This window comes from Coregonus lavaretus (genome assembly GCF_964263955.1).
Source record: "Coregonus lavaretus genome assembly, chromosome: 4".
Lineage (NCBI taxonomy): Eukaryota > Metazoa > Chordata > Actinopteri > Salmoniformes > Salmonidae > Coregonus > Coregonus lavaretus.
The window spans coordinates 44,178,884-44,191,497 of NC_139991.1; the positions used below are offsets into that span (position 1 = coordinate 44,178,884).

General features: G+C 47.1%; 1 protein-coding gene across 1 annotated transcript in view; it reads right to left on the minus strand.

Annotated features, from left to right (window-relative positions):
- Positions 1 to 2,169: 2,169 nt before the first annotated feature.
- The window catches only part of LOC311128311 (leucine-rich repeat-containing protein 75B-like), a gene marked incomplete at its 3' end in the record, with an annotated part of 54,608 nt that continues 44,163 nt past the window's right edge, over positions 2,170 to 12,614 (minus strand). The window contains exon 4 of the mRNA XM_084160401.1: positions 2,170 to 2,785. Within this exon, the coding sequence (XP_084016527.1) occupies positions 2,170 to 2,785 (616 nt within the window). The remainder of the gene's footprint in view (positions 2,786 to 12,614) is intronic.

Sequence of the window (12,614 nt, forward strand, 5' to 3'; positions counted from 1 at the left end):
CGTGTACCTATGATGAAAATTACAGGCCTCTCTCATCTTTTTAAGTGGGAGAACTTGCACAATTGGTGATTGACTAAATACTTTTTTCCCCCACTGTACATGCTAAAATCGCCCACTGCTTGTGAGACTCTCCATGCTCATTAGTTGCTTCAACATATTTGCTGCTCACTCAATCTGGTTTTCAAGTCTCCCTTCCTAACTGTTTTACATTGGCTGAAACCAACCAGAAATGTTACCCTGGCCAAGTATTCCCAGATTTTCATAAAACAGCCACACATTTGATCTCTCGTTTCTGTATGACCAAATTTTGTGTGAGGCAAAGGATTAGCCTATAGGCCCATGTCAATTCCTTTCGGTGCAGCGGAAGGGGGATTTTGGGGCAGGGAGGGAGGGGGGTGCTGCCCCAAAAAAGTATTAATGTAGGCGACACTGTCCCGCAAAATCATCCCTTTGTCCCGCATTTGGGTATTTTAAATGTGGTCATCCTATGCACAGAATATGAGTGTGCAGCTCCTTGGTTTATGTGCTTGCCTTTGGGGAGATGACGTCAGTTTATACTGTTCAACAGCAAACAACAACAATGACCACATCCATGGAATTGTGACATGTATTTATTTTGTTACAGTAAGCAAGAACAGTCATAACATGTATTCTATAATTTTCAGAGAAAACCATAGTTTTTACTGTAAAGTAGACTGAGGTGAGAAGCATTGACAAATGCAGTGTGTTGGAAGTCATAATGACTATAGTGGTTTGGATGAAGATTGATCCATTCTAGTGGACATTCAGTTAGAGAGTTGTGACTGGATAGAGCCAGCCTAAACAGGCATTGACTTGTACTTGCATTTATGAATGAGTAATGAGTAAACAATTCGTTTCTAGAGGACACCAGGTATGTCCAGAGCACTCACAAACACATACATCCACACCCACACATACGACACACCTGTGCAGACAGACACACATAGACAACCACAAGAGTGCACAAACAAGTACACACACACTATAAATAATTTCTTATGAACTTTATCTCTGCAGACTATTGTTGAGCTGCAGTAAACAGTCATGTCAGTTTTAAAAAAAACCATACAAAATAATGCTCAAGATAAACACTGAACAGAACATCTAAAGAGAACAGGTGATGGACACCTGTAACATGCTCCTTCTGATCCTCATTCACAATTCAGTTTCATATTATGTGCAAACAGCAGTACAGAGGAAAGAAAAATTAATTATCATTCATCATCTCAATATTTTTGCCTTTCATTTGAACAAGTGGGGCACATTTTATTTCTTTATGGTACGATTTACAAATATAATCTTTCATATAACCCATGGTGGAAGATGCACTCGAAAGATCATTCCGTTTTGCTATGAGAAACATGGTTAATCTCCCCAGCATTTGTCTCTGGTCATCTCTAACATGACCTGACAGAGGCAGCAATCAGTTCATCAGCTGCCCAAACACACTCCCTCCCAGACAGACAGACTGGATGTCCTCTCCCCAGATCCCAGCCCAGGGCAGCCCGACCCAGAACCTGCCAGCTGAGGCTCACTCAGAGGTTCACAGCCTCATCGGGGCTGCTCTACTTGGAAAATAAAAACTATTCTTTGATGAATGGGAATCTGGTGAATTAAAACCATCTGTTCTGAAATCAGCGTTTAGTCAATGTTGTGTGTTGTGCAATAAAACACAGCAGCATATTTATGCAAACAAAACCTCCCACTGTGTCATCCAGTCTGCATGTGCTACATGAAAGTACATTAGAAAAAAAATATGTGACATTAGAAAGCCAAAACAATCAGGTGAAATCTAATCTGTCTTGTTCTTGTTGTTTAAGATTCCTTTGCTCATAAAGAATGACATTCGCAGGACGACACAGTAACAACGTCACTGCAGTGCCTAGGATACCAATGTCTGTACCAACAAAATAACTGTACGTTTTCCTGAAACTGGCTTGAGGTCTCTGCAATCGGAACATACAAAGGGACAACACAACACAGTGTTTTCTCCTAGTGGGTGTTTTATGAAAATGCTGACCCCAAGCTTCTCCTGTCATGATGACGCATGCTGACACGGGAGACAGGACTCAGGGCAAGGTGAGGGTACAGTAGGGTACAAAGGTTTGTCAATACACAATGCTCAATGGTTGCGCTGGCTCTGACCCATCACCTCTCACAGTAGTGCAGAGCCACATTCGTAGATATAACCTTCCCCCCAACACCCCACGCCTCCAGCTCCAGTTTATCCTCATCCTCTTCCCCCTCCCCCTCCTCCTCCTCCTCCCTCTTTCCCCCCTCTTCCTCTTCATACAGGCTGGGTTCTTCAATAGAGGTCTCCAGGGTATAACTACTATAGACCTGCACCTCGCTGTACTCATAGATGGTGGGCAGGCTGCTCCGGAGGCCGAAGCGTCTGCGCAGGGCCACTAGGAGAGGCTGTGGCACGGTGAAGATGTCCACGTTGTTGCCCAGGTCCACCCAGGCCAGGCTGGGGAACTGCAGGGGGTTCTTCACCATCTCCATCAGGTCCTTCAGCACGCCCACCGTCAGACGGTTGCCGTTGATTGCCAGGGTGGTAAGTTTGGGCATGGAGCCCAGGTGGGGTAGCAGCAGACGCAGGCTCTCGTCCTGCAGCTCGGTGAAGCTGAGGTCCACGGCCGACACAAAGTCGCCGTTACTTTGGAGGTAGTAGGCCACCCGGTGGACGTCTCGGCCAGACAGAGGGATGCCAGACAGGTTGACCATGTCGTTGGTCAGCTTCTTCTTCAGTGTGGTTTTAAGACTGTGAAAGGAAAGACCAGAGACGGTTAGAAACTACACAAAGAATATAATTGAAAAGCCAATCTTGTATGCAAGTTGTTTTGGTTCTCAGACTCTAGAGCACAGAATAGCCATTTAGTATACATGATAACGAAGCTGAGACCAAGCATCCTATATTGGCAGATAGGTATCCTCTAGCGTGTGAAAACAAATGATCTTAACTTAATGAGCCTGTCTTTATCGATGTACAGAGAGCCCTGTTATGGGGGACTATGGATGTTGTTTAACATGACACGGGAACAGAGGTCCCACTGCAACCAGGCAATAAAAACAGAATGTAAGAGAATTGGGAGAATTGTTTTGAGAAGTGTTTTTGGTGAATGTCATGTATTAGTGTGTGTTTCTCTCTCTCCCTCTCTCCCACCCTCCCTTCTTCCCTCAGAACAGCCCAAAAAATTCAAAAAGTCACTTTCCACAGGGCACGGCTGACATTGGCTATACTGTCCCTTTTCCACAGAGCTGTCAGTGGGCAAAGAGGCATCAAACTGGCACTGCTGACAATGTGATTTACTCAACCCTATCTCAGCATATAGTAGAAGAGCAATCTGTTTTAAAAGAAGATGGAATCTGTGGTGATGGCAAATTAAGGATATGGCATTTAATGATCATACCAATCTTCAAATGACTGGACTAGTGAAATAAAAAATAAAACTGTATGGAGAGTTCAAAGTAAATGGAGAGTTCAAAGTGTATGGAGAGTTCAAAGTGTATGGAGAGTTCAAAGTGTATGGAGAGTTCAAAGAGTGGTGCTACTGGACCTCTGTCTCTGTCATGGTGCATCATCACATCCCTCACTAGCTCTGAGACTATACAGAATAGAGGCACTAAACAAAAACCTGCTCCCTGCCATAGTCTGATTAAATATTCATTTGAAAGCTCTGAGGCAGCTGTACCGTGCGGAGGTGGCACTGAAGTGCAGGACTCTAGATGTGTCATGGAAGAATATGTTATGGATTTGGGGCGAGGGTTGAGCTCCCTGCTCTAGTCTCCAGCAGGACATTACAGTAGGAGGAAGTCAGGGGGAGGAAGTCTTTAAAACAATTGACAATGACAAAGTGGGCATGGAGAGAGATTTCCATATAAATACAGCATTTCTGTAGTTCGCTGGGAGGATGTACTAGGTTACACTCCAGACGTGTACACTTTAGCCTGAGGTCCCTCCCTCTCCTCTTAGTCACAGTCCTGTTTTCCTGGGGTTTGAACCCCCTCTCCTCTCCCCTCCTGCTCCTAGGTTGTGTGGGAGCAGGAGCTTCATAAATGGGCTGCCTGTGGTCCTCACATCTGTCAGCCTATCTGCTCTGGAGCAGCCAGGGAAAGGCCCGCAGCAGCTAACTGGAGCTCAGATTTGAGAGGTTATTGATTCCTCGAGTGGGCTATAATTCAACTCCCTCTCTCTACTTCCTACTCTCGCTTTCCCTCCTTCCCTCGATCACCATCCATTCCACTCTCCCTTCCTCTGCATTCCCAGTCTGGGCTGCTCTCTTGTTATTTTGCTCTGTATGTTGTAAGATCTGTTTTTATTTTGCTATCCTTTTCTCTCTAATAACCCCTAAGGATTAGAATGGCAAGCTGATTTCCCCATAGGAATATAAGGTGTACTCTGCCACTCCTCTATATGGTAATAAACCTCATTGGCATTGACTGGTTGCTCCTTCACTCTCCCCTCTAAATGCCAGGGAGCCCCATCTGTCTCTCCCTAGTTCTCCTCAGCAGAGTGGCTCTGGGGCTTTTGCTTTGTGCAAGATCTGCAAGATGTAGGCTACACCTCCTGAGCCAACAGAGCCATGCATCAACTTTCGTTTTGTGTTGTGCTGTATTTTGGCAGCTTGAGGGCTCAGAGGATGTGGGTATTTCCCAGTTCCTGCTGGAGCATCCTGCTTTCTCAGCTCACTGTGTGGGCGGAGAGAGAGAGAGGAGAGATAGAGGGGGGAGTAGAGCAAATGGGGGGGGGGGGGGGTAGGAAGAGAGAAAAAGAGAGTACAGAGAAAGAGCGAGAGAGAGAGAGAGAGAGAAATAAAGAAGGAAAGAGCCTGTTGAAGTTCGACTGCGACGGGGCGTGTGGGTGGCGTAGGGGAATATTCTCTGTACTATTGTTTTAATGAGGCTGAGCAGCAGAGTCGGTCTCAGACCGCCATCCAAATCCAATGCCTCCCAGCAAGGTGGGCAGAAAGCCACCCACAGGCCTAGGGCTCCGCTTGGTTCGGACTCATGGGCACAGCCAACCTTTCTCACTGCCCGTTACCATGAAAAGATAAAATAACATAAACAACAAAAAGTATTCTCTCTTGTTCTAATTTAATGTACCCACTTTGCTTGTGGCCAGCAGTATCATTCTACTTGGACCGGCAGTTTCTACAACATAAACAAAACAAAGAACTTCAAAGCAGCTTTTGTCTGCATAATAAGTAAGATGCATCTCAAGAACACTGAGCTTTTCCTGTATTAGGTCTCATTTAACAGCAAATGAGCGAGGGATATCCATCTATCCATTCCATCAAGAGGGAATTGATACTGCAGCACAGGAACCTAAATGAGAATGGACCCTCCTTTGTAAAGATATTAGCTGGTTTAATATACGTTAAGTCCCTTATTTAGGGGACTTTGAGCGGTTCTGGACCGGTTCTGGACAACATTTATGTGTACAGAGGACTCTGTAAACGGCGCAACATCAATTGCTGTGCACTCCGTGAACACTCTGGTTGTCCCTCTCCACATGCCGCTCTCCGCTCTCAGCTGAGATGCAGTATGTGAAATCTGACACCTCATTTGCATAGGGAACAACACATTTTCTGGCATAGCCAGACAAAGGATCGATTTCCTCTGGCTGTGAACCTTACAGCTCTGCTTGCAATCCTGCACATGAAACGGAGAGCCTAGCGATTGCAGATAAAGCAGTCTCATCTCACTGTAATGTTCTCAGATGGATTTAGAGCTCACAACATGAAAAAATACAAAATAATTTAGTTGAATTGAAACAAGACCACTTTCTCTTGGTCACAGAGGGACGAAATCACTTCGTGCGTAAAGCTGAAATTATATCGAGTCATCAGCCATGTGACACTCTGGCTCCATGGACTTTGATTATTGAGCCAGGGTTGTTCAATTTCATTGTTTGGGTGTATTTCTATGTTGGGGATTCTAGTTGTTCATTTCTATGTTGGGTGATTGTTCTTGATTAGTCATATGACTCCCAATCGGAGGTAACGAGTGTCAGCTGTCGGCTCGTTATCTCTGATTGGGAGCCATATTTAAACTGTGTGGTTTCTCCTTGGTTTGTGGGTTTTTGTTCCTTTTCAGTCAGTGTTACTGTTGGACTTCATTGAGTCGTCTTTTGTTTGGTTACGTTATTTCAATAAAGTCATGTTTCTTGGACACGCTGCGCTTTGGTCCGCTTCCTCTATTAACGACGACCGTGACAGAAAAACCCACCTTCAAAGGACCAAGCAGCGTGTCAAGCGGCAACAGGACCCAGCTCCAAAGGCTTCCTGGACATGGGAGGAGATTTTGGATGGAAAGGGGTCCTGGACTTGGGAGGAGATCCTGGATGGGATGGATCGCCGTCCATGGAGCGAAACGGTGGAGAGACGACGGCGAGAGGAGCAACGGCGTCAGCAGGGCCATCATCGTTGGAAGGACGAGAGGCAACCCCAAAAAGTTTTTTGGGGGGGGCACATGGCTTGGACGAAGGGGCTAACGGAGGCAGAGAAGGGGCGAATTCAAGAGGCAACCAGGTTACGGGGGTCACTGGCCAAAGTAGGGAAAGGAGATGTAGAGGCACGGCGTGAGAGACTGAGGTGTGTATCCAGTCCGGTCCGGCCCGTTCCAGTTCCCGGGGTAGAGCCAGTGGTGTGTGCCTCCAGTACGGTCCGGCCTGTTACGACCCCTCGCACCAAGGATACGGTGCGCTTCGCCAGCCCGGCCCGGCCTGTTCCGGCCACTCGCACCAGGGATACGGTGCGCTTCGCCAGCCCAGCCCGGCCTGTTCCGGCCACTCGCACCAGGGATACGGTGCGCTTCGCCAGCCCAGCCCGGCCTGTTCCGGCCACTCGCACCAGGGATACGGTGCGCTTCGCCAGCCCAGCCCGGCCTGTTCCGGCCACTCGCACCAGGGATACGGTGCGCTTCGCCAGCCCGGCCCGGCCTGTTCCGGCCACTCGCACCAGGGATACGGTGCGCATCGCCAGCCCTTTCCCACCAGTGCCTACACCACGCCCCAAGCCTCCTGTGTGTCTCCCGAGTCCTGTGCGTCCTGTTGCTGCTCTCCGCACTAGGCTTAATGTGAGTCCCCAGGGTCCAGCATGCCCTGTTCCGGCTCTCCGCACTAGCCCTTATGTGCGTTCCCAGGGTCCAGCATGCCCTGTTGCTTCTCCCCGCACTAGCCCTGAGATGCGTGTCCTCAGCCCGGTACCTCCAGTTCCGGCACCACGCATCAGGCCTACGGTGCGTCCCCAGGGTCCAGTATGCCCTGTTGCTTCTCCCCGCACTAGCCCTGAGATGCGTGTTCTCAGCCCGGTACCTCCAGTTCCGGCACCACGCACCAGGCCTACGATGCGCCTCAGACGGCCAGAGTCTGCCGTCTGCCCAACGGGGTCTGAACTGTCCGTCTGCCCAACGCCGTCTGAACTGCCCGTCTGCCCAACGGGGCCTGAACTGTCCGTCTGCCCAACGCCGTCTGAACTGCCCGTCTGCCCAACGCCGTCTGAACTGTCCGTCTGCCAAGCGCCGCAGGAACTGCCCGTCTGTACTGAGCCTGCAAAGCCGCCCGTCTGCCATGAGCTTTCAGAGCCGTCCGCCAGACCGGAGCCGCTAGAGCTCTCCGCCAGACAGGAGCAGCCAGAGCCTTCCGCCAGACAGGATCAGCCAGAGCCTTCCGCCAGACAGGAGCAGCCAGAGCCTTCCGCCAGACAGGATCAGCCAGAGCCTTCCACCAGACAGGATCAGCCAGAGCCTTCCGCCAGACAGGATCAGCCAGAGCCTTCCGCCAGACAGGATCAGCCAGAGCCTTCCGCCAGACAGGATCAGCCAGAGCCTTCCGCCAGCCAGGATCCGCCAGAGCCGTCCAGCCAGGATCCGCCAGAGCCGTCCAGCCAGGATCCGCCAGAGCCAGCCAGCCAGGATCCGCCATTCAGTCCGGTGCTGCCCCTTAGTCAGGTACTGTCCCTTAGTTCGGTGCTGCCCCTTAGTCCGGTGCTGCCCCTTAGTCCGGTGCCGCCCCTTAATCCAGTGGGGTTTAATTGGGGGGTGGTCAGGTGGAGGGGGCTACGGAAGCGGATAGTGACTAAGGTGGGGTGGGGACCACGACCTGGGCCAGAGCCGCCACCATGGACAGACGCCCACCCAGACCCTCCCCTAGACTGTATGCTGGTGCGCCCGGAGTGCGCACCTTTAGGGGGGGGTACTGTGACACTCTGGCTCCATGGACTTTGATTATTGAGCCAGGGTTGTTCAATTTCATTGTTTGGGTGTATTTCTATGTTGGGGATTCTAGTTGTTCATTTCTATGTTGGGTGATTGTTCTTGATTAGTCATATGACTCCCAATCGGAGGTAACGAGTGTCAGCTGTCGGCTCGTTATCTCTGATTGGGAGCCATATTTAAACTGTGTGGTTTCTCCTTGGTTTGTGGGTTTTTGTTCCTTTTCAGTCAGTGTTACTGTTGGACTTCATTGAGTCGTCTTTTGTTTGGTTACGTTATTTCAATAAAGTCATGTTTCTTGGACACGCTGCGCTTTGGTCCGCTTCCTCTATTAACGACGACCGTGACAAGCCATTTCAATGGCGTCTCTGTTATTGGTAATGGTGAGATGTTAGCATGTCTTGGGGTTATGATCTTTGTAACTTTCTCACTCAACATTATTCACGATTCAATCAGGATTATCTGTAATCATGGTAGCATTCACATTAATCTTTAGAAACATATTATATTCTTATTTAAAATAAAAGTGACTACAAAATGACACAATACATGATTTACCATTAATTTCTATTGGGCACAAAATAATCTGAAACACAACCAAAGCTAACTGAAAATATATCCAACAAGTTTGTAGAGTCACAAGCTTGATGTAGTCATTGCGTGCTGGGAATATGGGACCAAATTTGTTTTTATTACTTGTTAAACACATTTATTTCTCTGAGGTATTAGTATAAACAAATATAACTAGAAAGCATTTCAATAATTTCAAGCCCTATTCCCCCACTTTTGTTGAATAGGAAAGAAATCATAAGGTTTTTCATATTTTCATATTTGTACTTGAGCTTGTGTCTTCAAAAGTGACTACACCTCAGCAATTTATAACTATTTTGACCAGAAAGGTGAGATTTTTAATCTTTCTGGCAGTATAAGCATTACTAGGTATTGTTTACGGCCCTCTCATGATAAATAATTACTTTTGGTTATGTCTATTTATGTGGAAATCTACATTTTGATATTACATTTGACAGGATAATGTAGGGTTAGCTGCTCTGGCTGATTGCTTTTCATAGTTGTTCTTTCCTATAGGAAATAGTCCTATTTTTAATAAGGATGACTATGGACCCTCATTCTCATTATATGACCATCTATGTTATCTATTGAGGAAAGGGCTGTAAAGTCTATGGTAAGATATCCTCAAAATCAAACACGGGGGCATAAAGCTGAGATCTAAAGCCAGAACTATATCTTTATCAGCTTCTAACGCTCTCAATAAACAATCCATTCAGTGAAATAGGGTGAGGCCATCACCTGTGATTTAGTGTCAGTTTAAACAGCTCTGGGTTGAGATCATACAGGCTAAGTTATGGTAACATCCATTTCAAGACCTGCCGCCACAAATCCAGAGATTTACAGGGTGAGACAGCCTCTGCCTCTACAGTCACAACAGTCATGTGTCAGCCAGAGGAGCTCTCTTCATGCAACCCCTATTCCCTGTTTCAGCACACATCAACGTTCATGTGGGCCCCGTGTAGCTCAGTTGGTAGAGCATGGCGCTTGCAATGCCAGGGTTGTGGGTTCGATTCCCACGGGGGGCCAGTATGAAAAATGTATGCACTCACTAACTGTAAGTCGCTCTGGGTAAGAGTGTCTGCTAAAATGTGAATTTGTATTCAGGATGTTGGTGTACTGTGTAAGTGTTGCTTTTAAACTCTGGTAGTTAAGTTAATTCTGGTCACTTAAACTCCTTTCTGTCTTCTTGGCTGTACTGATAGCAATTCCAGTAAAGACCTTAGCGGACCCATTGATTTCTTTCTTCACCTTCACCCTTTCTCATCCTCTCCTTTAATCTCTACCACTCTACTACTGTCTGCCAGGGTAATTTTAGACCCACTGAGGCTAATGGCTATGTTCAGTGTAGCCTCTCTCCAGGTGGACAGAAGGTAAGTGGTCATCAGCATTGGCCTTCTTTGTCCCGCCCAATTATTTATCCTCAGGAAAACCCTGGCATGACTTAACTCTCTCAAAGGTACGCAATATATCTGTAAATGGGAAAGTGGGGGATGAACATTTCTGTCACCACGAAAACTTGTTTTGGAAAGAAATGTGGTAAACTTTTAGCAGACACTTTTCACACAACACCTAAAGCATCTGGGGGTGGGTGGTGAGTGATAAATGCAAATGTATGGGGAATCTTGAAATCTGTCCACCCACATAGAATACACATTCCCCTTCATTTACCCCCATAAATCAGTAATGCATAGAGAGTGGATATAGACTAATTCCTACTGAACGGTTTTTGTGCACTTAAATATCCAAACGGTGGGATGACTCAGTCTCATTTGATAAATGTAAGGAGTTGCAGTGAGGGATGTGGACTTACAGAAACTCATGCTTAGACATTTACTATACAGTACATTTACATCATTTAGCAGACACTCCAGAGCGACTTACAGGAGAAATTAGGGTTACGTGCCTTCTGTTTACTGGTCCAATGCTCTTAACCGTTAGGCTACCTGCCACCGTAGCAGGACACTCCAGCAATATGCTAGAAAAGCTGCTCAGGCATAAATAATATGCACTATGTGAGTCTCTCAGGGAACTGGGAAGAGGGCCTAGCTAGGTAATACAAATTAAAATGTCCTCCGGTCGGCTACACTTCAGCTGAGCATGCAAAGACACACTTGACTCATTTCATGCCGAATGAAATAAAGGCACTTGAGAAACATTGGATGTGGAATGCGATCCCAGAGGCCCGGTGGATCTGGCTGGATCAATGTCTGCTTCATCAACGCTTTGGTCCTGAGTTCCTGAGTTGTTTATTCACGATATCGATCCAGGTTGTTTTGCCTCTGGGTATCTGTATTATAAATGGTGGATGGTCTGGGTTGGCTGAGCCTAACTAATCTATTCTTTCAACACCAAACCAGGAGTGGAATTCTCTCATTGTGCTGTTTTTTATCCTTTCTTTCAGTCTGTTGGCTAGCCAGGGGGGCACTGGCGAGATAGGGCACAGATTCATTGGCCTGGGTGGTTTTAAAAGAGGACACCACAGAGAAGCTTTTCAGAGTGAAAATATTTTACAACATTTTAGTACTGCTGCTGGGCCCGTTGCACAAATGGATGTGCATGCAATGATTCAGAACTTTGCCACAGGGCCTTGGAAGCTAATATCGAACAACAAGTTTGGTTCGAGCCAAGCTATCATTCCGATTGGGCACGCATACGATCATACACACACAGGCTTTCACCCCTAAACCCACCCACCCACTACTAAGTAAGCCTCATCCAACAGTCTCTGAAGGAGTCCTCTCCTTCCACCAACCCTTCATGATCCAGCTCTATGGGACCCCCCAGGCTTTTCCACAGGTGTTGCCAGGGTGCTTGAATTAGCCCAGAGAAGGGCACTGTGGTCTCAGAGGGAAGGGAGGGGCAGAGTGTCTCAGTGCCAACCAACGCCTCCTTCCCTCCACTAATCCGCCAATCAGCCACTCTCATGGGCCCTCCTGACACCAGCACGCCACCGGGTTCCCCTAGCACAGGCTGGAGTGGCAGCTCAGCGCAGCGTGCAACGACATGCACCACAACACAACAACGTGAGGGAACACAACACAACATGAAGGAACACACGTACAGTAACACAATGCAAGGTAAAGCAAAGCCATGAACTATAAACCGTAATAACCTTTCTCCCACACTCACTGTTTCCCTCTCTCTAATGTCTAATAGGATCTACTGTATCTGTACTAAGTTCACAAAGGGATTTTAAAAAATCAAATTAATAAAGTTAATCATTGACAGTGGCTTACTCAGTATCTAGAGCTACAGATGTTAAGACATATCTCTATACCTGTCTGTGAGCATGTACTCTACACTCTTAGACAAATCTTGTGCTATCTAGAACATAAAAGGGTTATTTGGCTGTCCCCATAGGAGAACCCTTTGAAGAACCCTTTTCGGTTCCAGGTAGAACCCATTTGGATTCCATGTAGAACCCTTTCCACAGAGGGTTCTACATGGAACCCAAAAGAGTTCTACCTGGAACCAAAAAGGGTTCTCCTATGGGGACAGCCAAAGAGCCACTTTGGAACCCTTTTTTCTAAGAGTGTACGAAAAAAACAATTGTAGAGGTACATTATTTGCCATGTTTTCAGTTTCCAACTAAAGCTGCATGGAAAAGGGTTTGCATTACATAACTGTAACTGGACCCCAGGAAGAGTTGCTGCTGCTTTAGCAGTAGCTATTGGGGATCCTAATAAACTACTAAATACTAAATCATGGAAGACTGCGCCCCTGTCTGCAATGTCAAGGCACGGTTATGAAACCAACATTAAAGTGCAGCATTCCAAAGGGAGACAGTGGTGCTTGATGGTAGTTGG